Genomic DNA, 27089 nt, shown 5'->3' with positions numbered 1-27089 from the left:
GGTTTGTGGGGCCATTTAAAGTCCTGAGGAGATTGAACGAGGTGAGTTATAGGTTAGAACTACCTGTTGATTACAAAAATATTAACCCCTCGTTCCATGTGTCTCTCCTCAGGCCGGTGGTAGCTGGTCCACTCCAGGACTTTGAGATTGAGGAGACTCCTCCGCCCCCGTTGGACATCGAGGGGGCTCCGGCGTACACTGTGAGGTCCATCCTGGACTCTAGACGCCGGATGGGGGGTCTTCAATATCTCGTGGAGTGGGAGGGGTACGGCCCGGAGGAGCGGTGCTGGGTGCCAAGGAGGGACGTATTAGACCAGTCCCTACTGACCGATTTCCATCGGGGTCATCCTGCGCGCCCTGCTCCGCGTCGTCCGGGTCGTCCCCGAGCTCCGGGTCGGCGCACGGCTGGAGCCGCGCGTCAAGGGGGGGGTACTGTCACGGTTTCGGCCGAGGCTGCTCCTCTTCCTTGTTCGGGCAGGCTTCGGCGGTCGTCGTCTCCGGAGTACTAGCTGCCACCGTTCTATGTTTCATGTTCTTTTGGTTTTGTCTGTTCATAACACCTGTCCCTTATTTGTGTCTTAATTGTTCCCTTATTTAGTTCGTGTGTTTGGGTCAGGTGTTATGCGTGATTGTTTGTTGTCAGACTGCCTCTGTATGGTCTATTTTCTCTCGTTGTTGGCGTGTCCCGAGAGTTCGCACTGCGTGCGCTTTTCATGTGTATTTTCGCACTGTGTTGTGCGTAATTGTTTTGCGCCACCCGGTTGGGTAGGCGACTATTTTGTTCACGTGTTGAACAGTAACATAAAAGACGGTTGAAGTCATCCTGGTTCCTGCGCTTGATTCCTTTCCACTCATCTACACACACCACTCTGACAGTATGTTTATTTGAACAGTGAGAGACATAATAACAACAAAAAAATCCAGAAAGATGCATGTCAAAAATGTTATAAATTGATTTGCATTTTAATGAGGGAAATAAGTCTTTGACCCCCTCTCAATCAGAAAGATTTCTGGCTCCCAGGTGTCTTTTATACAGGTAACGAGCTGAGATTAGGAGCACACTCTTAAAGGTAGTGCTCCTAATCTCAGCTTGTTACCTGTATAAAAGACACCTGTCCACAGAAGCAATCAATCAATCAGATTCCAAACTCTCCACCATGGCCAAGACCAAAGAGCTCTCCAAGGATGTCAGGGACAAGATTGTAGACCTACACAAGGCTGGAATGGGCTACAAGACCATCGCCAAGCAGCTTGGTGAAAGGTGACAACAGTTGGTGCGATTATTTGCAAATGGAAGAAACACAAAAGTACTGTCAATCTCCCTCGGCCTGGGGCTCCATGCAAGATCTCACCTCGTGGAGTTGCAATGATCATGAGAACGGTGAGGAATCAGCTAAGAACTACACAGGAGGATCCTGCAGCGCCCGCAAGGTCCCCCTGCTCAAGAAAGCCCATATACAGGGCTGTCTGAAGTTTGCCAATGAACATCTGAATGATTCAGAGGAGAACTGGGTGAAAGTGTTGTGGTCAGATGAGACCGAAATCGAGCTCTTTGGCATCAACTCAACTCGCCGTGTTTGGAGGAGGAGGAATGCTGCCTATGACCCCAAGAACACCATCCCCACCGTCAAACATGGAGGTGGAAACATTATGCTTTGGGGGTGTTTTTCTGCTAAGGGGACAAGACAACTTCACCGCATCAAAGGGAGGATGGACGGGGCCATGTACCATCAAATCTTGGGTGAGAACCTCCTTCCTCAGCCAGGGCATTGAAAATGGGTCGTGGATGGGTATTCCAGCATGACAATGACCCAAAACACACGGCCAAGGCAACAAAGGAGTGGCTCAAGAAGAAGCACATTAAGGTCCTGGAGTGGCCTAGCCAGTCTCCAGACCTTAATCCCATAGAAAATCTGTGGAGGGAGCTGAAGGTTCGAGTTGCCAAACGTCAGCCTCAAAACCTTAATGACTTGGAGAAGATCTGCAAAGAGGAGTGGGACAAAATCCCTCCTGAGATGTGTGCAAACCTGGTGGCCAACTACAAGAAACGTCTGACCTCTGATTGCCAAAAAGGGTTTTGCCACCAAGTTCTAAGTCATGTTTTGCAGAGGGGTCAAATACTTACTTCCCTCATTAAAATGCAAATCAATTTATAACATTTTTGACATGCGTTTTTCTGGATTTTGTTGTTGTTATTCTGTCTCTCACTGTTCAAATAAACCAACCATTAAAATTATAGACTGATCATGTCTTTGTCAGTGGGCAAACGTACAAAATCAGCAGGGGATCAAATACTTTTTTCCCTCACTGTAGACTTTTATCTCTCCTACCGCACGGCAAGCGGTACCAGAGCGCCAAGTCTAGGTCCAAACAGGTTTTACCCCCAAGCCATAAGACAACTGAACAATTAATCAAATGGCCACCCAGACTATTTACATTGACACCTCCCCCCTTTTGTTTTACACTGCTGCTACTAGCTGTTTATTATCTTTACCCCTACCTACATGTACAAATTACCTCGACTAACCGCACATTGACTCGGTACCCCCTGTATATAGCCTCGTTATTGTTATTTTATTGGGTTACTTTTTATTTTATTTGTTACTTTAGTTTATTTAGTCAATATTTTCTTAACTCTATTTCTTGAACTGTATTGTTGGTTAAGGGCTCGTGAGGAAGCATTTCACAGTAAAGTCTACACCGGTTGTATTCGGCGCATGTGACAAATACATTTGATTTGATTACATTTTATTGTTGATTATGGCCATAATTCCTCCTGTCTCTCTGGAATGTTCTAATATTTTAAAACCAACAATATAATTTAGCAGATGCGATGGCTGTCCTCCATTTGGAGAGGGTGAATGGCCACAAAGGAAAACTAGAGCACCAGACACTTGATCCCCATATTGATCGATTCTAAGCATTAGTTTGAAAGAGAATCCCAAGGACAAATGTTACAGAACACCACCTCAATGTCTCCTGTGGAATCCCATTGGTTATCTGGAACCACCATCTTCAATGCCATCTCGCCTGCTTTTCAGTTGCTACTAGACGCTGATCTTCGGTCTGTTTTGTATTTTCCCCACTAATGGTTAAGGTTAGCATTGGGGGAGGGTCCATTATAACAACTGATATTCTCATCAACACATATTTTCTTGCCAATGAGAAGTAACATCGGTTACAATTCTAACATGTTCCATGGCATGTGAAATTACTTGAAAGGATTTGTAATTTGCAATCATATCATAACTGTGCATAATGTATGCTATATATAGTGATTAGTAGAGGTTTCTACAGTACTGTATTTCAGAATAATAGGATATTTTGCTCAGTGCATATATACAGTTGAAGTCGGAAGTTTACATACACTTAGGTTGGAGTCATTAAAACTTGTTTTTCAACCACTCCACAAATGTCTTGTTAACAAACTATAGTTTTGGCAAGTCGGTTAGGACATCTACTTTGTGTATGACACAAGTAATTTTTCCAACAATTGTTTACAGACAGATTATTTCACTTATAATTCACTGTATCACAATTCCAGTGGGTCAGAAGTTTACATACACTAAGTTGACTGTGCCTTTAAACAGCTTGGAAAATTCCAGAAAATGATGTCATGGCTTTAGAAGCTTCTGATAGGCTAATTGACATCATTTGAGTCAATTGGAGGTGTACCTGTGGAGGCCTACCTTCAAACTCAGTGTCTCTTTGCTTGACATCATGGGAAAATCAAAATAAATCAGCCAAGACCTCAGAAAAAAAAATTGTAGACCTCCACAAGTCTGGTTCATCCTTGGGAGCAATTTCCAAACGCCTGAAGGTACCACGTTCATCTGTACAAATAATAGTACGCAAGTATAAACAACATGGGACCACGCAGCCGTCATACCACTCAGGAAGGAGATGCGTTCTGTCTCCTAGAGATGAACGTACTTTGGTGCGAAAAGTGCAAATCAATCCCAGAACAACAGCAAAGGACCTTGTGAAGATGCTGGAGGAAACAGGTACAAAAGTATCTATATCCACAGTAAAACAAGTCCTATATCAACATAACCTGAAAGGCCGCTCAGCAAGGAAGAAGCCACTGCTCCAAAACCGCCATCAAAAAGCCAGACTACGGTTTGCAACTGCACATGGGGACAAATATCGTACTTTTTGGAGAAATGTCCTCTGGTCTGATGAAACAAAAATAGAACTGTTTGGCCATAATGACCATCGTTATGTTTGGAGGAAAAAGGGGTAGGCTTGCAAGCCGAAGATCACCATCCCAACTGTGAAGTACAGGGGTGGCAGCATCATGCTGTGGGGGTGCTTTGCTGCAGGAAGGACTGGTGCACTTCACAAAATAGATGGCATCATGAGGAAGGAAAATTAGGTGGATATATTGAAGCAGCATCTCAAGACATCAGTCAGGAAGTTAAAGCTTGGTCGCAAATGGACAATGACCCCAAGCATACTTCCAAAGTTGTGGCAAAATGGCTTAAGGACAACATGGTCAAGGTATTGGAGTGGCCATCACAAAGCCCTGACCTCAATCCTATAGAAAATGTGTGGGCAGAACTGAAAAAGTGTGTGCAAGCAAGGAGGCCTACAAACATGACTCAGTTACACCAGCTCTGTCAGGAGGAATGGGCCAAAATGTACCCAACTTATTGTGGGAAGTTTGTGGAAGACTACCCGAAACGTTTGACCCAAGTTAAACAATTTAAAGGCAATGCTACCAAATACTAATTGAGTGTAGGTAAACTTCTGGCCCACTGGGAATGTGATGAAAGAAATAAAAGCTGAAATAAATCATTCTCTCTACTATTATTCTGACATTTCACATTCTTCAAATAATGTGGTGATCCTAACTGACCTAAGACAGGGAATTTTTACTAGGATTAAATGTCAGGAATTGTGAAAAACTGAGTTTAAATGTATTTGGCGAAGGTGTATCTAAACTTCCGACTTCAACTGTACGACCTGATGTATTTTGCTTAGTCTCTGTTATCTCTAATTCTGAGTTCTTTCAACGGGATCAGTATTTGATCAGATGATCAATGGTGAATTCCCATTGAGAGAACAGGCTATGTTGTGTATTTACGGTCTTCTGGTGTTATTGAACCATCATGGATCAATGGGGAAAGAACTAATCGAGTAGGGTGAAGTTCCCCATAGACACTGATATTGGGTCAGTTTTGAATTTTCACCACTAATGTTTAAAGTTAGAATTTGTGGGAGTGGAAGCTGATCCTAGATGTGTACCTAGTTCCATCGTGTCTATGACGAGGGTGTCTGTCTTTCTGAATTGCTTTTCTAAACCATCCTACAAAATTGGACAATAAAATGCTGTAGATATTTAAATCTCTTAATATACTTTGCTGGTTTAATCTCAAAAGCTATCATGTCACAAAATAATAGGAATACCCCAAATGTGAGTATATTTAGCAATTTGTTAAATAATCACATTTCTATTTTGTCTTCCAGGTCAGAGCTTGGGTTGAATATCCCCAAAGTGACAGAAATGATTCCTTTTCTTATCTGAGGTAAGACTGCTGTTATTTAGAAAAGTGTATGCCATTTATAGATATGGTCCCACGAAACATAACTTTTAAGTTATTAACTCTTTATAACTAGCATTAGCGCAATTACTGGAAGTCTATGGGTATCTACTAGCGTGCTAGCAGATACGCAGAGACTTCTAGTCATTGCGCTAACGCTAGTTAGCATTGGCTCACGAAACTACCTCTAACTTCCTTCATACTGGACACAGAGACATAAAAATGGTGTCCACGAGATAATCTGATAGATAAAGGGCCTCCTTGCCAAAATCCAGAAGTATCCATTTAAAGGGGCAATCTGCAGTTGTTACATTTTAACACTCCCCAGGAAGCAAAACAAATAATGTTGCTCAAACAGAAGGGGGAACTAACAAAGAGTCACTAACCACAACCAAAACGAAACAGGTGGGGTTTTAGGATGGGTTATGAAAGACTCATGGGGGTGTCCACTAAAAGTTGACTAGCAACAACAACTGGAACCTAAAAGACACCCACAATGAGAGCCCATTACATTTCCCCAAGAAGAGGCAAACAAATTAAAAACCCACACCAAACTTAAAGACAGGACGCAAACCAAAATGATAGAGCAAAGCGATAGTTTTTCTAGAAATCAAATAGGGAGAGCCAACTAAAGGTGTTAACCCTCTACATCTCTCAAGATAACTGGAGTACTGGGCCAGCCACTCTTAAATATCACATGGGCCAGCCCAGGTGAAACATCTTCCCACTAACGAGATGACAAACCAGCACAGGTGTAACACATACTGACTAACAAGGTGACCAATCGGTGCGCCCCACATGCTAACATCCAACCTCTAAATATACATTGAAAAACCAAAGCCTGTAACGCCTTCCCCCTTAAGACAAGAAATATATCCTATATTTTTGCTGGGCAAGTTTGCTCACAACCAACAGAAAATAACTTCCATCTCACAACATGATCCACTTAAATGCGTCGTTACTTAAATACGTTGCCTTCTCCAATATAAACATGGTGTCTACTGACTGTCAACAATTAAATGCAAGACAGAACAGCCACTTTTTTTTTGTAGTAAATGTATACAGTATATCCTTTTTAAAATTATTATTATTATTATTTTTATTTTTATATATTTGCCTTAAAACTCGCAGGTTTGAGAAACGGGTAAAATCACTTACGTTTCTATAACTCTCATCCTCTTGGAATGAGCGCAACCAAAACAAAACTCTTCTCCAAAACGGCAAAATGTGCAGTCAAAATAAATTCTGAGCCAGGGCTACACACTGGCTAAACACAAAACGTATTGACTGCCCAGCCTTGAAAGACAATCAGCAACCAAGTTGTCCTTACCACGGACATGTCTGATTTCAAGGGGAAACTCCTGCAATATCTGTAGTAACTTTCCTCTCGTGATTTTCCTCAGTGGAATGGCCTCAGGGAAACGAGTGTCAGCGCACATGATGTTCAAAATAAACTGGTTACCACTCAATCCACCAGAACCTTGCAGAAAGGTTTGTCAAAAGCAGGAATAGGCTGCAAAGGTGCAACCGGTACAGCTTGGTTCGGTTTACTCGTCCGCTGGCAAACATAACAGGTATTACAGTAAGCAACAACATCCTGTTTCAGTCCAGTCCGGTCAGAAGAAGTTATGCAAGATATGGTCATACATCTTGTTGACCCCAAGATGACCTGCTATGCCACCATCGTGAACCAACCTCAGTATCTCTTGTTGACAATTTGAGATACACTGGGCCAATCTTCTTGCCCAGAAGTGGCGCGAGAATACAATTTCCTCATTATAACACAATCTCTGTCAAAGTAACCCACACGAATTTCATTAAACTTTTCCTCTGGAAGTATCTCAGCAAAAAAGAGGGGAGAGGGAAACATCTTTACAGCAATCAGCTGCTTCCTAGACATCGAAGACATCTGTCACGGTCGTTGACACATGATGAAGCGGACCAAGGCGCAGCGTTGAAGGTGAACATTATTATTTATTTAGAATGATCACACGATCAAAACAACAACGATAACGTGACGTCTACGGTATAACACAAACCAAATCAGAACAAGAAACCACCAAGAATAGCTGAAAACAGCCTACCTAAGTATGGCTCCCAATCAGAGACAACGAGCAACAGCTGCCTCTGATTGGGAACCACCCTGACCAACATAGATCTATATGATCTAGAACAAAACCCAAAACATAGAAAACACAACATAGAAGCTACCCCGTGAAACTAAACATAGAAAATCCACACCCTGGCTCAACATTTCAGAGTCCCCAGAGCCAGGGCGTGACAACATCGAAGTGTCACCAGTAGGCTAGGCCTCACTCTAACGACAAAGGAACCAGAAATAAGATCAGACTTAAGTTCCACATTATACAAAGGATCTTCCATGCAACCCATCTCCACGACTTGTACTAACACACTGTAACCAGTTGCTGAAGTCAGACAAAGGCAAAACACCCTCCAAAATGAAGGACTGGGACGCCCCAGTGTCTCACAGTATCTTCACCAGCTGCTTAACAGCATCGCCACTCTGCAGAGACACGAACCCATCTGAAACAAAGGGTTCATCCACATCTGATCCAAAATCTTGTTTAGGAGATACACCAGTCCCAACCAGAGACTTAATGGACTGGAGCGCTCCCACAAGAAGAAATTGCTTTTTCTCTCTCTGATTTTATCTGTTTCAACTTAGGACACTGAGAGACAATGTGTATTTTCTCACGGCAGTAGTGACAAACTGGCAGATATGAAAAACCAGTTTTCTGCCAATCTTTATCTTTCGGCACTATAGAAATGGACTGAAATCTCGCTGTAGGAGGTGATTTCTCTGTATTACTTTTTGCGTAGGGATAACTACAGGGTGCTTTGTTTGTGAAGGTAGTTTTATGTGTCAACACAAACTCATATGCATGAACTGAAGCTTTCACAAGAGTGAGAGCCTTGTGCTCATAAATGTATGTAGCAACCCTTTCATGAAGGCAATTCTTGAACTGCTCGAGAAGTATGAGTGTCTTTAAATCCTCATGGTCCTTGATCTCTTGAGAACCACACCACCGATCAAAAATACATGCTTGTTCCCTTCGGAATTCAAAATGGCTTTGTGATTATGTCTTTCGTAATTTCCTGTTCTTGTTGTCTGGCTGCATGTTTGAGTTCTTGTTGTTTGGCTGTACGACCATCTTGTCTTTTCCTGTGCTCCAACTCTAATTTCTGTTGTTCCCATTTTGCCTTTAGTTCTACCTCTCGCAGTTGTACGCCTATGGGGTGTACTCTACCAGCCGTAGGAACCTTTTCATCATCCTCCCTCTCTGGAAGTATTTCCTCCTCCACCAAAGCAGTGTAGACTAACTCTTTGACTACCGCTTTCGAATCGGCATGTGCAACTTTGATGTCATAATACTTTGCAATGAAGAGCAGATTCACCTTCGTACATTTATCTAGCATCTCCCATGTAGGGTTTTCCACAAATGCTTCCAACTTAAAGTCCATGGTTTTTATTTTATAAGCCTGTGTGTTTATGCAACTTTCCAAATGATTCCACCAATCTTATAACTCCTTGGGGTGGATGTCAGTAACAGAAACTCTACAATAATAGTGTCTTTCGACCACTCAAATATCTGGGCCCAGCAGAGCTTCAGAGTAGGTGATTAGAGCGACTGGGAAACAAGATCCCGGACGAGCCTCCATTTTGTTACGTTCCCCAGCAAGAAAACCAAATAATGTTGCTGAAACAGAAGGGGGAACTAACAAAGAGTCACTTCCTCCTCCACTATTTTTGGACGTTTAAATGAATTATATATATACCTGTCACGATCGTCGGGAACAGAGGACCAAGGCGCAGCGTGGAAGGTGAACATATTTTTATTATATGAGTAATCACACGAACAAAACAACAAACGATAACGTGACGTCCTCGGTTTAAACACAAACCTAATTGGAACAAGATCCCACACCCCACTCTGGCAAACAGACTGAATAAATATGGTTCCCAATCAGAGACAACCAGCAACAGCTGACACTAGTTGCCTCTGATTGAGAACCACTTTGGCCAACCTAGAAACACAACAACTAAAATCGACAAAGGAAACTCACACCCTGGCTCAACATACACGTGTTCCCAGAGCCAGGGCGTGACAGTACCCCCCCTAAAGGCGCGGACTCCGACCGCGCCAACCAAATACCACAGGGGAGGGACCGGGTGGGCACTCCGCCTTGGCGGCGGATCCGGCTCCGGGCATGATCCCCACTCCCTCTCTAACCCCCCAAAGTACCCCTGGTCCGGTCTGGCCCTACTGGCCGGAGCTGGACCGAACACTGGTGGAGCGGATTGCTCCAGCTACGGCGTGGAGCAGCTGACCGGTGCCGGTGGAACAGGCACGGGCCGTGCCGGACTGACGACGCACACCACTGGCTTGGTGTGGGGAGCAGGAACAGGCCGGGCCGGGCTGGCGACGCGCACCACTGGCTTGGTGCGGGGAGCAGGAACAGGCCGGGCTGGCGACGCGCACCCCTGGCTTGGTGCGCGGAGCAGGAACTGGCCGGGCCGGGCTGGCGACGCGCACCACTGGCTTGGTGCGGGGAGCAGGAACTGGCCAGACCGGGCTGGCGACGCGCACCATTGGCTTGGTGCGGGGAGCAGGAACAGGCCGGGCCGGGCTGGCGACGCGCACCATTGGCCTGGTGCGGGGAGCAGGAACAGGCCTGACCGGGCTGGCGACGCGCACCATTGGCTTGGTGCGGGGAGCAGGAACAGGCCGGACCGGGCTGGCGACGCGCACCACAGGCTCGATGCGAGGGACAGGAACAAGCCGGACCATACTGGGGACACACACCACTGGCCCTACGCGGGGATCAGGAACGGGCCGGACCGGACTGGTAACACACCCCAGTACCTCTCGCCGTGCCTCTACACTTTCCATCCCCTTTAATACCAGTGGCCCCCGTAACCTGGCGGCCTCCTCTGCCAACCCGCTGGACCGCTCTATCGCGGCCTCCTGCTGCCCCGTCGTCCACAGCGTGAGCCCCCCCCCTAAAAATCTTCTGGGCGGCTCTCCTCTTGGACCAGGCCTCCATGTCTCTAGCCAGACACTCACTCCACTGCTTCAAAGTCCAACCTCTCTGCTCTTCACTTGGCTTGGCCCAGTCGAGACTCTTACTCCACTGCTCCAACGTCCAACCTCTCTCCTCTTCACGCTGCTTGGTCCAGTTATGGTGGGATCTTCTGTCACGCTCGTCGGGAACAGAGGACTAAGGCGCAGCGTGGAAGGTGAACATATTTTTATTATATGAGTAATCACACGAACAAAACAACAAACGATAACGTGACGTCCTCGGTTTAAACACAAACCTAATTGGAACAAGATCCCACACCCCACTGTGGCAAACAGACGGAATAAATATGGTTCCCAATCAGAGACAGCCAGCAACAGCTGACACTAGTTGCCTCTGATTGAGAACCACTTTGGCCAACCTAGAAACACAACAACTAGAATCGACAAAGGAAACTCAACATACACGTGTCCCCAGAGCCAGGGCGTGACAATACCCATTGGTTCCTGAAGAGTGTAACTTATACCTCATGAGCTTAGTTCAATTGTCTTACCCCATCAAAACCCAAAATATAAGCTTGTTTTACGTCAATGTTTGTAAACACTGTAATTGTAAACAAACACTGTATATCCTGAAAACATGGTTAAAACTATAATTTTGATCTCATGGATGGTCAGTCCTTGCTTCCAAAGCTATGTCTATGCATTTGATAGTGGTTACATTTCTCCAGCCCTATTCCTCAGCTATTTACAGTGGAGGGGTAACCGCTTTAACTTATGACCTTTTATAAGTTGTTATCCCATATTGGTAAAACAGGAAGTCACCCTCTGTTATGAAGAAGTAAAGGACAGAGTGGCACAGTTATACAGGCCTGAAATGTGGACAATGTTTTCAATAGCAGACACAGCTCTTTTAGCCCTTTGTGTTTCAGTTCACCAGAACAGACAATGCAGTGGTGCTAGCACTATACAGTACCCTCTCTGATTCCACCCTATTATCACATCCTGTCTTCACATACTTCTTGATTCCATGTCTAGAAACGATCCACTCACAACTTTTCAGTCCACTAATGCATGGAAATGCGAAAATGTGCATCTTCATATTTCCCTGATGTGTTATTGTGAAATATGGGTATAATAATTATAATTATGATGGTTTGTATCTAGAAGATTCCAGACAACAGTTGAATGTGTCCATGGTGTTTGTACCATACACTCTTAGTAAAAAAGGTGCAATCTAGAACCTAAAAGGGTCCTTCGGCTGTCCCCATAGGAAAACCATTTCAAGAAACCTTTTTGTATACTCAGTGTATATATATATATATATATATATATTAATGGATTTTCATATTTTATTGAACAGATAATGAGAGAGAATGACAGTGGGGAAATTTTGAGAGAGATTGTGTCAAAGGGCAGTAGGCCAGACTTTGGCTGTCCCCATAGGATAACAATTTTTGGTTCCAGGTAGAACCCTTTTGGTTCCCTTTCCACAGAGGGTTCTACATGGAACCCAAATGGGTTCTACCTGGAGACAAAAAGGGTTCTACCTGGAACCAAAAATTGTTATCCTATGGGGACAGCCAAAGTCTGGCCTACTGCCCTTTGACACAATCTCTCTCAAAATTTCCCCACTGTCATTCTCTCTCATTATCTGTTCAATAAAATATGAAAATCCATTAATATATATATATACACTGAGTATACAAAACATTAGGAACACCTGACCTATCCATGACAAACTGACCAGGTGAATTCAGGTGAAAGCTATGATCCACCTCAATCAGTGTAGGTGAAGAGGAGGAGACAGATTAAATAATGATTTTGAAGCCTTGAGACAATTGAAACATGTATTGTGTATGTGTGCCATTCAGAGGGTGAATGGACAAGACAAAATATTTAAGTGTCCTTGAACAAGGTATGGTAGTAGGTGCCAGGTGCACCGGTTTGAGTGTGTCAAGAACTGCAATGCTGCTGGGTTTTTCACGCTCAACAGTTTCCCTTGTGTATCAAGAATGGTCAACCACCCAAAGGACATCCAGCCAATTTGACACAACTGTGGGAAGCATTGGAGTCAACATGGGCCAGCATCACTGTGGAATGCTTTCGACACCTTGTAGAGTCCATGCCCCGATGAGTCGATGCTGTTCTGAGGGCAAAAGGGGGTGCAACTCAATATTAGGAAGGTGTTCCTAATTTTCTGTACACTCAGTGTATATATATATATATATATATATATCTATATTAGACACATTATACAGCAATGTGATGGGTACTGCACTGTGCAATTTGGGACTAATAAAGAACTGCTACTGGTACTATTAGCAACCAATGATCTCACTGAATGCCTTGTTCAATGTCCAATGGCACTTCACGCTTACACATTTCAAGGATGATTTGCTCAGTACTCGTTTGAGTGACACTTTTGTGAATTGATGTTTCAATTGTCCTCGCCAGTGAGTGGGCATTATTAAATTGCAACTTTTATGTATGTCTCTTTTATGATCATCTCTCTCATTGTTTAACACTGACTCTCTTTCTTTCAGTGAAGCCTCATCAAGAGAACAGATTTTTGTCATCCTATAAAATGATGCCAAAGGTAAGGTTTTTATTGATCATGATTGGTATTAGAGCGTTGCCTGACGACTCATACAGAATTGAATTACGCTGCTCTATATATCTCTACCTACATTCATCATGGAGAATAAATGTTAGTGGATGTGGCATTTGGCCAGAGCAATATAGATGGGTAGCAAGGCAAATTAGAGCACACATACACATTTTAAAGGAGGTAGTTCAATTTCCCAACTAGTACAATTTTCACTGTTTTACTTTTCTGGAAACAGTATAAGTCAAGTGTGTCAATCTATGTTACACAGAATCCTACAGATGAAGAACCATATATGTAAAAAATTAATTAAATAATTGACAAACATGACACATCATTATACATTTTTGTATATAAAGTATATACAGTATATATATTTAATATATATAAATATATACAGTACCAGTCAAAAGTTTGGACACACCTATTTATTCAAGGGTTTTTCTTTATTTTTACAATTTTCTACCTTGTAGAATAATAGTGAAGACAGCAAAACTATGAAAGAACACATATGGAATCATGTAGTAACCAAAGAAGTGTTAAACAAATCAAAATATATTTCATATTTGAGATTCTTCAAATAGCCACCCTTTCCCTTGATGACAGCTTTGCACACTCTTGGCATTCTCTCAACCAGCTTCACCTGGAATGCTTTTCCAACAGTCTTGAAGGAGTTCCCACATATGCTGAGCACTTGTTGGCTGCTTTTCCTTCACTCTGAGGTCCAACTCATCCCAAACCATCTCAATTGGTTAGAGGTCGGGTGATTGTGGAGGCCAGGTCATCTGATGCAGCACTCCATCACTCTCCTTCTTGGTAAAATAGCCCTTACACAGCCTGGAGGTGTGTTGGGTCATTGTCCTGTTGAAAAACAAATGATAGTCCCACTAAGCCCAAACCAGATGGGATGGCGTATCGCTGCAGAATGCTGTGTTAGCCATGCTGGTTAAGTGTGCCTTGAATTCTAAATAAATCACTGACAGTGTCACCAGCAAAGCACCCCCACAACATCACACCTCCTCCTCCATGCTTCACGGTGGGAACTACACATGCGGAGATCATCCGTTCATCTACACTGCGTCTCACAAAGACACAGCGGTTGGAACCAAAAATGTCAAATTTGGACTCCAGACCAAAGGACAGATTTCCACTGGTCTAATGTCCATTGCTCGTGTTTCCTGGCCCAAGCAAGTCTCTTCTTATTATTGGTGTCCTTTAGTAGTGGTTTCTTTGCAGCAATTCAACCATGAAGGCCTGATTCATGCAGTCTCCTCTGAACAGTTGATGTTGAGATGTGTCTATTACTTGAACTCTGTGAAGCATTTATTTGGGCTGCAATTTCTGAGGCTGGTAACTGATTAAATTATGAACTTATCCTCTGCAGCAGAGGCAACTCTGGGTCTTCCTTTGCTGTGCCGGTCCTCATGAGAGCCAGTTTCATCATAGCGCTTGATGGTTTTTACGACTGCACTTGAAGAAACTTCTTGATATTTTCTGTATTGACTGACCGTCATGTCTTAAAGTAACGATGGACTGTCATTTCTCTTTGCTTATTTGAGCTGTTCTTGCCATAATATTGACTTGGTCTTTTAACAAATAGGGCTAACTTCTGTATACCACCTACCTTGTCACAACACAACTGATTGGCTCAAATGCATTAAGCCAATTCCACAAATTAACTTTTAACAAGGCACACCTGGTAATTGAAATTCATTCCAGGTGAATACCTCATGAAGCTGGTTGAGAGAATGCCAAGAGTGTGCAAAGCTGTCATCAAGGCAAAGGGTGGCTATTTGAAGAATCTCAAATATGAAATCTATTTTGATTTGTTTAACACTTTTTTGGTTACTACATGATTCCATATGTGTTATTTCATAGTTCTGATGTCTTCATTATTCTACAATGTAGAAAACAGTAAAAAATTAAGAAAAACCCTTGAATAAGTAGCTGTTCTAAAACTTGAAGAAATGCAGTGATGAATGGACTGTTTTTGAAGTTATTGTTTTAGTATATTTATTTGTTGTCTAATATCAGAAGGCTCTTTAAAGCGATTTGAGTTGTCAATGTGCCGCATTGCATTGTGTAAATTCATGGCATGGTTTCTTTTTAGCCAAATGTTGAATAGACATGCAGACAAATTACTCAATGCAGGAAAAGAGGAATAATGGCCTACTGTCTGTAGTCATAAAAAATGTTTGGCTAAATAAATAGATATTATTTTGTTGGGTAGCGGATCGGCTCTCGGAACTCATTAAGAGGCGGCTTCTATCTTCAATACAATCATTCATTCAGAAGGTTAAACCCATAGGTCAGGGTTCTTCAATTCCGGTCCTGGAGGGCCGAAGTGTTTCGGCCCTCCAGGACCGGAATTGAAGAACCCTGCCATAGGTCTTAGGCCTGCAGTAAATACAATTAGATTACCTGGTTCATTTTTCATTAGGTTATAATAATCCATGCCTTCTGGGAATGTTATAAAGTCCAAAAGTTATGTGTTGAGTTAGAAATTTGGCTGTCAGAAGAATTACAATAAAAATAAAAATAAATCCATCTGTCTGCATATTTCTAGACATGGCATATAAGGGTGCAGTGAGATACCCTGTGGGTTGGACGATACTTTTCTCATCAATCATCTTGAAAAAACATATACTTAAAAACTGAAAATCAACCAATGTCAGCCTTTAAACACTTTATTATCCAAATGTTGAAAGTGCGTGTGGGCGACAGAGAGAAACAAAATGGGGCAGTTTGAGGCCATGTGGTGGAGAGTGAAGCGGGCGCTGGAGATGGGGGTGTGAGCAGGTGGGTCTGGGCAGGGGTGATGTAGTTGTCGTTTGTATGTGTATGTTTTGTATTGTCTAAAAATAGAAAATAAAATCTTACAAACATTTTTATAAGGAAAAATTAGAAGCTTGGAACACACATCTGATTATTCATTATGAATAGGATTTATTTGATTTAATTCGTTTACATTCTTCATTGTAACCACAATATCGCAAATAATTGAACACACACAACATGAGCAGATTAACTTGGTCAAAACATTTATTTATTAAAGACTATCAGAAATAATGTTGGTACTTATTTATTTTGATCCAAAGCCACGAATGAGTGAATCGCTCAGCTTTATGCTGACAAATATAGCCTTATGCTGCGAAATAGCCTACTAAATAGGCCAAGCCTAAACAAATACATTAAATTGCCTAAATAAACGAGTACATTTCATAAATAAATGAAGTAGCTCAGTTCTTGAAAATATGTGCAACCTTTATCCCCTCCCTATCCTCGCTGAACTCTCATTCAGTTTCTTCATCACATCAGCAAAGAAGGACTCCGTGTTTCAGAAACCCACTTTATATAGAGGGGCTATCACTCTTTCACACTGCGGTAAATAAAGCCAGCTTGTTATTTAGAATGATTTCTGTTTTTAGAGGGAGAGAAACCAAAAGCCTATTTTTCGAAAATGTGTCAGTCCACATGTCAAGTGTAATTGCGCCATTGTATTTACCCAAGTTCTCTCTCAACTCCGGACCACCCGCCAGCAATTTTTTTGTTGTTGCCTGATGCAGGACTCTAGTGCCAGAGAAGAGAGACTCTCGGACTGAAACATTCACACCTCCATTAATTTACGAAAAGATAGCCAATTTGTGCCACAGTTTAGACTACCGATAGATCAGCGTTCTAACTCCCCCTTGTGATAGTGTGGTGCAATGACAGAATTACTCAATTTACCACAATCTGCCACCATCTACCACAAATGGTCGCGGCAGAAGCTCAAAACTTTTAATTGACGAACCACTGTATACTGTGTGGTTCGTTGTTGACTTGTTTGGTTCTTCTTCCTCTGGGTTAGAATTACAAATATGCCATGTAGCAGACACTTTTATCCAAAGTGACCTACACAAGTGAGTGCATACGACCCTGGAGTTGCTAGTGCCATGCTCTACTAACTGAGCCGCAATCTCGATGTTGTTGCTGTGTGTCTGACCATGTGACCTTTGACCCCTTGTGTGTTTGGGAGCAGCAACTGGCCCGCACCTCCCCTGGGAGTGTGTGTTCCCTCCGTGGTATCAGCGTCCCAGGATCCCCAGCCGTGGCCATCACGGTGAGTCTGCACCATCAGACAGACACTCCTCTAAACACACACGCACACACACACCCTTGTGGGGACCTAAAATTGATTTCCATTCAAAATCCTATTTTCCTTAACCCCTAACCCTAAACCTAACCCTAATGCCTAAACCTAACCTTCTAACCCTAATTGTAACCCTAAACCTAACCCCTAATCTTAAAATAGCCTTTGTCTTCGTGGGGAGAATTTTCCTTGTTTTACTGTCCTGGTGGGGACTTTGGGAATTTCAGGTCCCCACCAGGATAGAGAAACAAGACACCACACACACACACACACACACACACACACACACACACCTCACATGACAATCCAATCCCATGTCATGTTCTCCCTCTTCTTATATTCCTCTTTCCAGGCCAAAATGGACAATCAGGTCATTGGCTATATATCTTTTTATTTTATTCAACCAGGTAAGACCCATTGAGCTTAAAAACCTATTTTGCGAGGGCGACCTGGTAAGAAGGCAAAACAAGGAAATAGCAGCGTGTACATAAAATAATACAGAAAATACAAAATACACACAAAAGACAAAGTGTCACAAATTACAGATACAATTGAAGATTAGAAACAACTGCAGCTATCACAAACAGTGTTGTCGATCAGTCTTAAAAACAGGCAAAGACACTTAACTCCCCTAACTTTAATATATTTTGAAGCATGTTTCAGGGTGAAGGGGCATTATGGGAAAAATATTGTTTCCCCATCTCAGTTCTAGCCTTAGGAACAGACAAGGACAGCAGCGACTGTGAACAAAGACTGTATTGAGTGACTGATCTGGTCAGTAAGGAACAGAGATACAAAGGGAGTTGTACCAGTGCTTTAGCCTCCTGGTGGAGAGAGAGGTCCATAGCATACAAATCACAGTGATGGGTGAGTGATCTAGCATTTGGAATAAATCTTAAAGCACCGTGATACACTGTGCCCAGAGTTAAGGTACTTGCTGAGGCCTGCATGTAGACACTATCACCATAATCCAGCACTGATTAAAAATGGCTTTGAACAAGATCCTTTCTGACTAACATTGAAAACCAAGATTTGTTCCTAAAATAGAAAGCCAATTTCAACTTCAGTTTCTTGGTCAAGTTATCAATGTGCTGTTTAAAATTCAGCTTTTCATCTAACCAAATCCCAAAATACTTATAGGAGGTGAACATATCAATTTCCTGGCCTTTTATAGTTAAAGTCGGCAAGAGACTCCATCTGTTTACTTTCAGGGAAGAGAAAACCATACATTTTGTTTTCCTTGCATTAAGCACACGTTTCAATTCGAAAAGCTGCCTTTGAATAACATCAAAAGCCAACTGTAAGTCCTGAAAAACATTCTCAATATGAAATGTGTTAGAGGGGATAGAAGAACAAGGCCACCTCACATGACGATCCAATCCCATGTCATGTTCTCCCTCTTCTTATATTCCTCTTTCCAGGCCAAAATGGACAATCAGGTCATTGGCTATAAGGACTTGGCAGCCATCCCCAAAGACAAGGCGATACTGGACATCGAGAGGCCGGACTTAATGATCTACGAACCCCATTTCAATTACACGCCTCTGGAACTATCGGAGGTGCCCCGAAGCAGAGAGGTCATAGGGCACAGCACACCACCCTCCATCATCATATTACAGCATTAAGGGTTTCCTCTCTATTCTAATGGATATCCTTCGCTTGTTTGGAATGGCCCTATTGTATTCATTATGTATTTACATGATTAACAGTAAAGTATAATGGTAGTTTTTGTCTGTCCTACTACGACACAAGTGGTGTTCTATCAAGACAAACATAATGTAATTGTCATTGACTACATTTTTTTAGCTAACCTGTTTGACTAGTTAGGTGATTCTAAAATGTGTCCTATTACCTCTCTGTGTGTGATAAGATACATCTCCTCTATATATAGGCTATATACAATATATGCATTAATATATACTTGCATATGCATATCTATCAAACAATATATATGATTGCACCATTGAAATGCAGGGCAGGTACATTTTGCCTGTTTGGCCTGCGTGTAGAGATCTCTTCCATGCAAACACTTAGGCTGTGCACCAATTGGCACCTTATTATATAGTGCACTACTTTTGACCAGAGCCCTATACTATATATGGAAAAGGGTGCCATGTGGGACACAGACTTATTACAGAGATCAATGGAACTCAATAAGGACTTTCGAGAAAGCCCTGTTGCTGCTAAGCATTGTGATGTGATCAGATTTAGTCATTTCTCTCTGTCTGGCGTAATGAAACTGTCCTGATTAGGCCTGTAACACTGTCTGTCAAACAGTGTCTGTGTCTCACTAAGCCCACAAAGGAGAATGCAGCCTTGGGAGAAAATACAACTGATCAAACAGCCCTCTCTTTCCTTTCTCTCCTTCAGAGGTCCATGTCTCCGCGTTCCTTCTCCCACCCGGCCTCTCCTGAGGTAAGATGAATGGATGGCGTCTGTGCTCTCGGATGGAGAATCATTTGAGCTGTTAATCGTCAGTCCACTGCCCAGTACCCCATGAAGAGCTCTCTCTCCTCTCCTCTCCTCTCTCCTTCTCATATGGTCACACACACACCTACTGTTTGTAATTATGTAATCGTTGTTGAAAGGTTTTGTGCTCCACTGGTATGGTTAAAAACACACACACTTAAGTGGTAATGCCCTCGAAGCCGGTGTTTGGAGGATATATTGGCACACGTCTCGGGCCGGCAAACTGTGCCAATATATCCTCCAAACACCGGCTTCGAGGGCATTATCGCTTTTATACAACGGGTTACCAACATATTCAAATAATGATTGACATATTTTCATTAAAAATGTTATTTTGATGAATTTATTCATACTATTTCATCCTTCCATGAGATATAGTCCCTACACAAATCTAGGGTTGCTACCCAAGCCGGCTGGTCAGTCGTTCTATCAGTTCGGTTGCCAGAGACGTGACCCAGTCGTTAAGTATTTTTGTTCTAAATGTTTGTCCTAAGTAGTTCATTCTAAATGTTCCGTTGCCATGATGGCTGGCAAAGTTCTTATCCCTTGCTTGCTAGCTAGCCAACCTTGGCTAACAGAGTCAATTCAAACAGTGCAGCCAGAATAACAGCAAAGTAGCTGCGTTTGCGTTTGTTTAAGCTGTTTTCGAGTGATTTTTTTGTATACATCCATAACAATGAGCTAATGATGTGCGATTTCGCCAGGCCACTGCTCAGAAGAGATAGCCAACTACACAGCTAACACAATCACTTCAAACTGAAGCTGGAATGACAGCATACTAGCTGCATTTCCTGTTTTTCTATGGAATTGTTTTTGTATATATCCATCAAAATTATGCCGATTCATGATTTCGACTGGCTGAGAAAAGCTGCCAGCCAGTCTGTCTCGTCCCAACTACCAACATTTTCATGGAGATCGAATTTCAATATTGAAACACTGTTGCGAATGTCGGAGAGACAGACAGCAAGGTTATTACAAATCTCCACAGTTGAAAACCAAATGCTAGTCTAAAAGAAATTGGAAATAATGTCTAGATGCTTTTTACAGTGTAGATCTAGTATATAAATTGCATGGCTGGGCTTATGAGACAGTGGATTGCGCAATCAGATGGAACAGAGTAAATAGGCATTTCAACTTCATAGATTTTTCTATCGGCTGGAATGCGGTTTTAACCAATCAGTATCCAGGATTAGACCCATCCGTTGTCTAAAAGCCCACGACTCTACACAAGCACGTTTACAAAAAGCAGTAACCATGGGAACAATGAGCATCTGTTACACTCTTATTGTTTGCTGTGACCTCACTGGCTCCTTCAATCAGGGACGAAATCTAATGTACACAGAACCCTCATTTTCATGCACTTTCCAAATGTGTGTTTGGGTTACAGTTTGGATCTCAATTAGGATCTGGACAGTAATGTTAATCTCATGTGTCCCTAGACTATTCTATTCAAGGATCCCAGGGAGTGGCTGGAGAGCAGGGAGTCACCTGGAGGGTCATCACCAGGTTCAACCCTCCAGCTCAAAACCAGCTCTGCCTTAGCCACGGTCACCGCCACCAAGCTCCCCACGCAGCACTTTCACAGGCCAGGTATTGTAATCCATCAGCACACTTATCCTCTTCTCTTCTCTGCTATTTCCTCTGCGCTTTTCTCTTCTCTTCTCTGCCCTGCTCTGCTTTTCATCTGGGACTAATATACATTTTGATTTGATATTTTCATTGCAGATAATGGAATGAATATATACAAGAAGCCACCAATTTACAAACAAGGTATTTCATGCAACTTCATGATGTGTGTGTGTGTGTGTTGACAGTTTAGTAATTGACTGTATGCTGGCATAATATTTTACATTAAAAGGTAACATTGGATGTTCTGTGCACATTTACTGTATATTTCATTGTGTTTGCGTGTGTGTGTCTATGTAGATGCATTAGCATCCACCCCCCAGGGGAAACACATAGAGGATCTCATCATCGAGTCATCTAAATTCCCTGCTGCCCAGCCACCTGATCCCAACAAACCCTCCAAGATTGAGACAGATTACTGGCCCTGCCCCCCTTCCCTGGCTGCAGTTGGTATGTCTTGCACTATTAATAACACAACTGTGAATAGTAATGAATAGGGTTGCAAAGCTCCCGGTATTTTAACAAAGTAACTGGAATCTTCTGTAATTTTGGTAATTGACAGGTAATCTATGACAATCTATGGTAATTTTGGTCATTTATACATGAAGAACTTTAAATCGAAAAATGTATTCATATTGTGATGTCACGAGAGGCTGTGTCCTGGAGGGACGTTACATCCCCCTGAGGTGGCTGCAAACCCAGACAGCTATGGCTCCATCTGCTGGTATGGTCGGGAACTCCACCCCTCTATGGCCAATCTTCCCACGCAGCTGAAACAAATGAGGAGCTGATGAGCTGAAAGTGTGTGGGGGGTGAAGAAACACAGTCTCCAACCTGGGCTCTCTGGAGGACAAGAGTGCTGCACGTCCACTTCCATGAGGAATATAAGGATTTGGAGATACGTACCTTTGGGAAATACTCACCTTTGGATATATTCACCTGTGGAACTACGGGAGAGACATTTGGAAGGACTTTTTGCTGGGTTGGCCACTAGCTGCAACGTGGACTACAGTAAGGCTGGGGAAAAGTTATCTGAGCGAGTGAGAACTATGATTTTGGATGTGGAAGAGACATCCCTGAACTGTTAACCCTTAAAGAGCCACAAGAGAACAGAATTTGGTTATATTTTCGTTAATTTCCCAAGACCTTTAATAAAATCCTTGTTTTGTTTGAACCTTGTCTCCTTGCACTACTTGAGCAATCCCGCTGAAAGCTGTGTAGCCTCTCGTGACGTCACAGATGGTGGAGAACACGGGCATACTCAAGCGTTAATAGTGCATGTCAGAGGAGGATACCGAAGGTTTGATCACCCAGTTTTCCAAGTTGGCCGTAGGCTCCCCGCCGACTGAAATGGAGGACATATTGAAAGCCCTTGTTGCTGGCCAGCAAGCCCAGATGCAAGCAAACGTGGCTCTCTTGGAGGAGCAAAAGAAAGCCAACCTTCTGAAGGCAGAGGAATTGCAGTTGCAGAGACAGAGGGTTGTCCAAAATACCCGCCCAATAAAGGCAAGTGACTTTATATCTAAGATGGGAGCTACCGATGACATTGAGGCATACCTGCATGCATTTGAGGCCACGGCCACTAGGGAAGCCTGGCCCAAGCAACAGTGGGTTGGTCTGTTAGCCCCCTTTCTAACCGGGGAATCGCTGAATGCTGTCCGGGACCTGGGCCCTGACCAGGTTACTGACTATGATGCCCTGAAGTCTGAGATCCTCAGCAGATATGGACTCACAAAGTTTGGTATGGCCCAGCGCTTTCACAGCTGGACCTTCCAACCAGACCAACCTCCTCGGGCGCAGATGCATGAACTTGTCCGAATCGCAAGGAAATGGCTGGATCCGCAGAGGAATACAGCAGCGGCGGTGGTGGAGGCCGTTGTGGTGGATCGTTACCTACGCGCACTGCCTTATGAGGCAAAACGGTTCATCAGTCAACAGGCCTTGACCACGGCTGATCTGACCGTGGAAGCTGTGGAAAAGTACCAGGCCACAGCGGAGATGCTGAATGCTTCCCGAAAAGACCCCAGGAGTGCGGCCCCACCACAAATGGGAAGAACCCGTCCAAAGGACCCCAAGGTCTCGAACCCAGCCACGTCAGGACTTATCCCGGCTCCAGGGGGAGCCAGAAACCAGGCGGGTCCAAGAAGAGTGCACCAGGAGGGGGAAACTCGACAGTGTTACCGGTGTGGGGAGATGGGACATATCTCCTGGCAGTGTGGGAAACCAGCCGATGAACCTATGCCCACTGCGGAGTCCTCCAGCTCAGCACCCACACACCGTTTTGCCTCGCTCTTGGGAGTCGTAAATGGCGGCCCAGATCGACCCCCCACCTGCCCGGTAACTGTGAATCACCATGATGTGGAGGCCTTACTGGATTCTGGTAGCCGGGCCACCCTGGTGCGTAAGGATTTGGTGGGCCCAACGTGTCTGACCCCGGGGAAAGTCCTCCCAGTTTCCTGTGTCCATGGGGACACCAGAGAATACCCCATTACTGAACTTACAATGACCAGCACACGGGGAACCATACACACGACGGCGGGGGTGGTTGATTCCCTCCCCGTCCCTGTCCTAATTGGACGAGACTGCCCAGCCTTTTACCCACTCTGGAGAGAGTCTCAGGAGAGGATAACCCGAGTACCTCGGAAATGGAGAGGCTCTGATAGGGATGGCAGGTGCCCAGACCGACACAGAGACTGGTCCGGATACGGGAGAAGAGAACGCAGCCCAGGAAAGTGCTCTGTTCTCCAGGGAAGAAGACGTCCCAGGCACCCAAGAGCTTCCCCCTCTCACAGGCCAGTATGGGCTGGCAAGCACCACGGCAATGCGGACGCCCTCTCCCGGCGTGATGCCTTCTTCGCTGCCTTTACCCCGACGAGGACGTCGGTCCCGAGGAGGGGGATGTGTGATGTCACGAGAGGCTGTGTCCTGGAGGGACGTTACATCCCCCTGAGGTGGCTGCAAACCCAGACAGCTATGGCTCCATCTGCTGGTATGGTCGGGAACTCCACCCCTCTATGGCCAATCTTCCCACGCAGCTGAAACAAATGAGGAGCTGATGAGCTGAAAGTGTGTGGGGGGTGAAGAAACACAGTCTCCAACCTGGGCTCTCTGGAGGACAAGAGTGCTGCACGTCCACTTCCATGAGGAATATAAGGATTTGGAGATACGTACCTTTGGGAAATACTCACCTTTGGATATATTCACCTGTGGAACTACGGGAGAGACATTTGGAAGGACTTTTTGCTGGGTTGGCCACTAGCTGCAACGTGGACTACAGTAAGGCTGGGGAAAAGTTATCTGAGCGAGTGAGAACTATGATTTTGGATGTGGAAGAGACATCCCTGAACTGTTAACCCTTAAAGAGCCACAAGAGAACAGAATTTGGTTATATTTTCGTTAATTTCCCAAGACCTTTAATAAAATCCTTGTTTTGTTTGAACCTTGTCTCCTTGCACTACTTGAGCAATCCCGCTGAAAGCTGTGTAGCCTCTCGTGACGTCACAATATATAGTATCATTTTTTTATATCTGTGTCCATATTGTCCATGAGTTTCTAGTGGATAGACCATATGGTTCAAGAGAAAATAGCCAAATGAATGGAAAAAGCATCTAATCAATAATGGCATTCTTTTTTATTAACTCTGCAACTCTTCCAAGTATTTACTTTTTTTACAACTGCCACCAGTTTGGCGCCAAAACATTTACAACAAAACACACTGACATAGTAAAATAAACGTGTAAAAAAATATATAAAGGATATTTCATGTTGAAACCCTCATATTAAACACCAATCGTATTCAATAAGTTGATGGTTTATATTTAGGATAATGTTTTACAGCTTTGTCATTCTGTTTTTTATTTTAAAATCATCTTATTTTAAAATGTTATATATTTTACATGTGATAAGGCCACACAGAGGGCCAAAGATAATTACAGACGCCTGTGATAATCTGAAGTACCCAAAAAGGCCACTACATGTCATCTTATAAAATTCCCCCAAATCTTGAAAGTTACCAACATTCTGGTAGTTTACTGGTAAACTTAGAAAGTTTCCAGTAATATACCCTCCCTTTGCAACCCTAGTAGTGAACGATCCCAGCCAGCAAGCACTTATAAAACACTGGTGGCTATGAGGCTGCACACCACTGTAGGTACAGTAAGCTGGTAAGCTGATATCGGACCAGTTTTGCTAACCGCCATGGTGGCATGCCTCTAGCAGGCCAACAGCACACCGACCATCATTAACTCGTCCTATCCGACAGTTGATGCTGCTCTTAGCTTGAAGTGTCGACTACTGCTGTGAAGCTGATGGGCAAAATTGGCAGTGGGCTGCTAACTTTGCCGACCGCGGGCCGCTGATGAGCTACTAAGCTTCCAATGAGGAGGGATAGTAAGGGTTAGTAGTGGAGAGTGATAGTGTACTAGAGCTTAGTAGTACCAGGGTTTCCTCTAACACTTGGCTCCCCTCTACCACAGAGACAGAGTGGAGGAAGAAGGCTGAGACCCAGAGGAGGGAGGAGGGAGAGAGGGATGAGGAGGACGAAGAGTATGACGATGGAGATCTGTCCGATGATATGTGGGGACTACGGCAACTGCAGAAGCAGGAGCTCAACAAAGTACGGAACAGGTTTTATTTGTAACAAATTCTCCCAAATGTGGCTACTGCACACACTTACAGCGCCTTGCAAAAGTATTCATCCCCCTTGGCGTTTTTCCTATTTTGTTGCATTACAACATGTAATTTAAATTGATTTTTATTTGGATTTCATGTAATGGACATACACAAAAAGTGGTGCGTGCATATGTATTCACCCCCTTTGCCATGAAGCCCTTAAATAAGATCTGGTGCAACCAATTACCTTCAGAAGTCACATAATTAGTTAAATAAAGTCCTCCTGTGTACAATCTAAGTATCACATGATCTCAGTATATATACACCTGTTCTGAAAGGCCCCAGAGTCTGCAACACCACTAAGCAAGGGGCACCACCAAGCAAGCGGCACCATGAAGACCAAGGAGCTCTCCAAACAGGTCAGGGACAAAGTTGTGGAGTACAGATCAGGGTTGGGTTATAAAAAAATATCAGAAACTTTGAACATCCCACGGAGCACCATTAAATCCATTATTAAAAAATGGAAAGAATATGGCACCACAACAAACCTGCCAAGAGAGGGCTGCCCACCAAACTCACGGACCAGGCAAGGAGAGCATTAATCAGAGAGGTAACAAAGAGACCTAAGATAACCCTGAAGGAGCTGCAAAGCTCCACAGCGGAGATTGGATTATATGTCCATAGGACCACTTTAAGCCGTACACTCCACAGAGCTGGGCTTTACGGAAGAGTGGCCAGAAAAAAAGCCATTGCTTAAAGAATAAAATAAGCAAACACGTTTGGTGTTTGCCAAAAGGCATGTGGGAGACTCCCCAAACATATGGAAGAAGGTACTCTGGTCAGATGAGACTAAAATTGAGCTTTTTGGCCATCAAGGAAAATGCTATGTCTGTAAGGCAACAAAATAGGAAAAATGCCAAGGGGGGTGAATACTTTCGCAAGCCACTGTACGTGTTTTCTAAGTGTTATCTTAACTGTTTTCTTGAGTGTAACTCAATGATAGTGGTCGCTCGTGTGGTGACGTGACTTACTTTAATGTACAGTATGACTGTTATTTA

General features: G+C 43.6%; 1 protein-coding gene across 1 annotated transcript in view; it reads left to right on the top strand.

The window, feature by feature from the left end:
* Positions 1 to 27089, top strand: part of LOC311141453 (dematin-like) — a 77256-nt gene that overhangs the window by 31923 nt on the left and 18244 nt on the right. The window contains exons 2-10 of the mRNA XM_084176789.1: positions 5470 to 5528; positions 13132 to 13184; positions 17215 to 17295; positions 18747 to 18902; positions 19696 to 19740; positions 21234 to 21384; positions 21520 to 21564; positions 21721 to 21870; positions 25896 to 26035. Coding sequence (XP_084032915.1) covers positions 13173 to 13184; positions 17215 to 17295; positions 18747 to 18902; positions 19696 to 19740; positions 21234 to 21384; positions 21520 to 21564; positions 21721 to 21870; positions 25896 to 26035 — 780 coding nt within the window. The 5' untranslated portion in view covers positions 5470 to 5528; positions 13132 to 13172. The remainder of the gene's footprint in view (positions 1 to 5469; positions 5529 to 13131; positions 13185 to 17214; positions 17296 to 18746; positions 18903 to 19695; positions 19741 to 21233; positions 21385 to 21519; positions 21565 to 21720; positions 21871 to 25895; positions 26036 to 27089) is intronic.

This window comes from Coregonus lavaretus, assembly GCF_964263955.1.
Source record: "Coregonus lavaretus genome assembly, chromosome: 14".
Taxonomy (NCBI): domain Eukaryota; kingdom Metazoa; phylum Chordata; class Actinopteri; order Salmoniformes; family Salmonidae; genus Coregonus; species Coregonus lavaretus.
The sequence above is the reverse complement of the archived record's forward strand: the minus strand, read 5'-3'. Positions and strand labels throughout refer to the sequence as shown.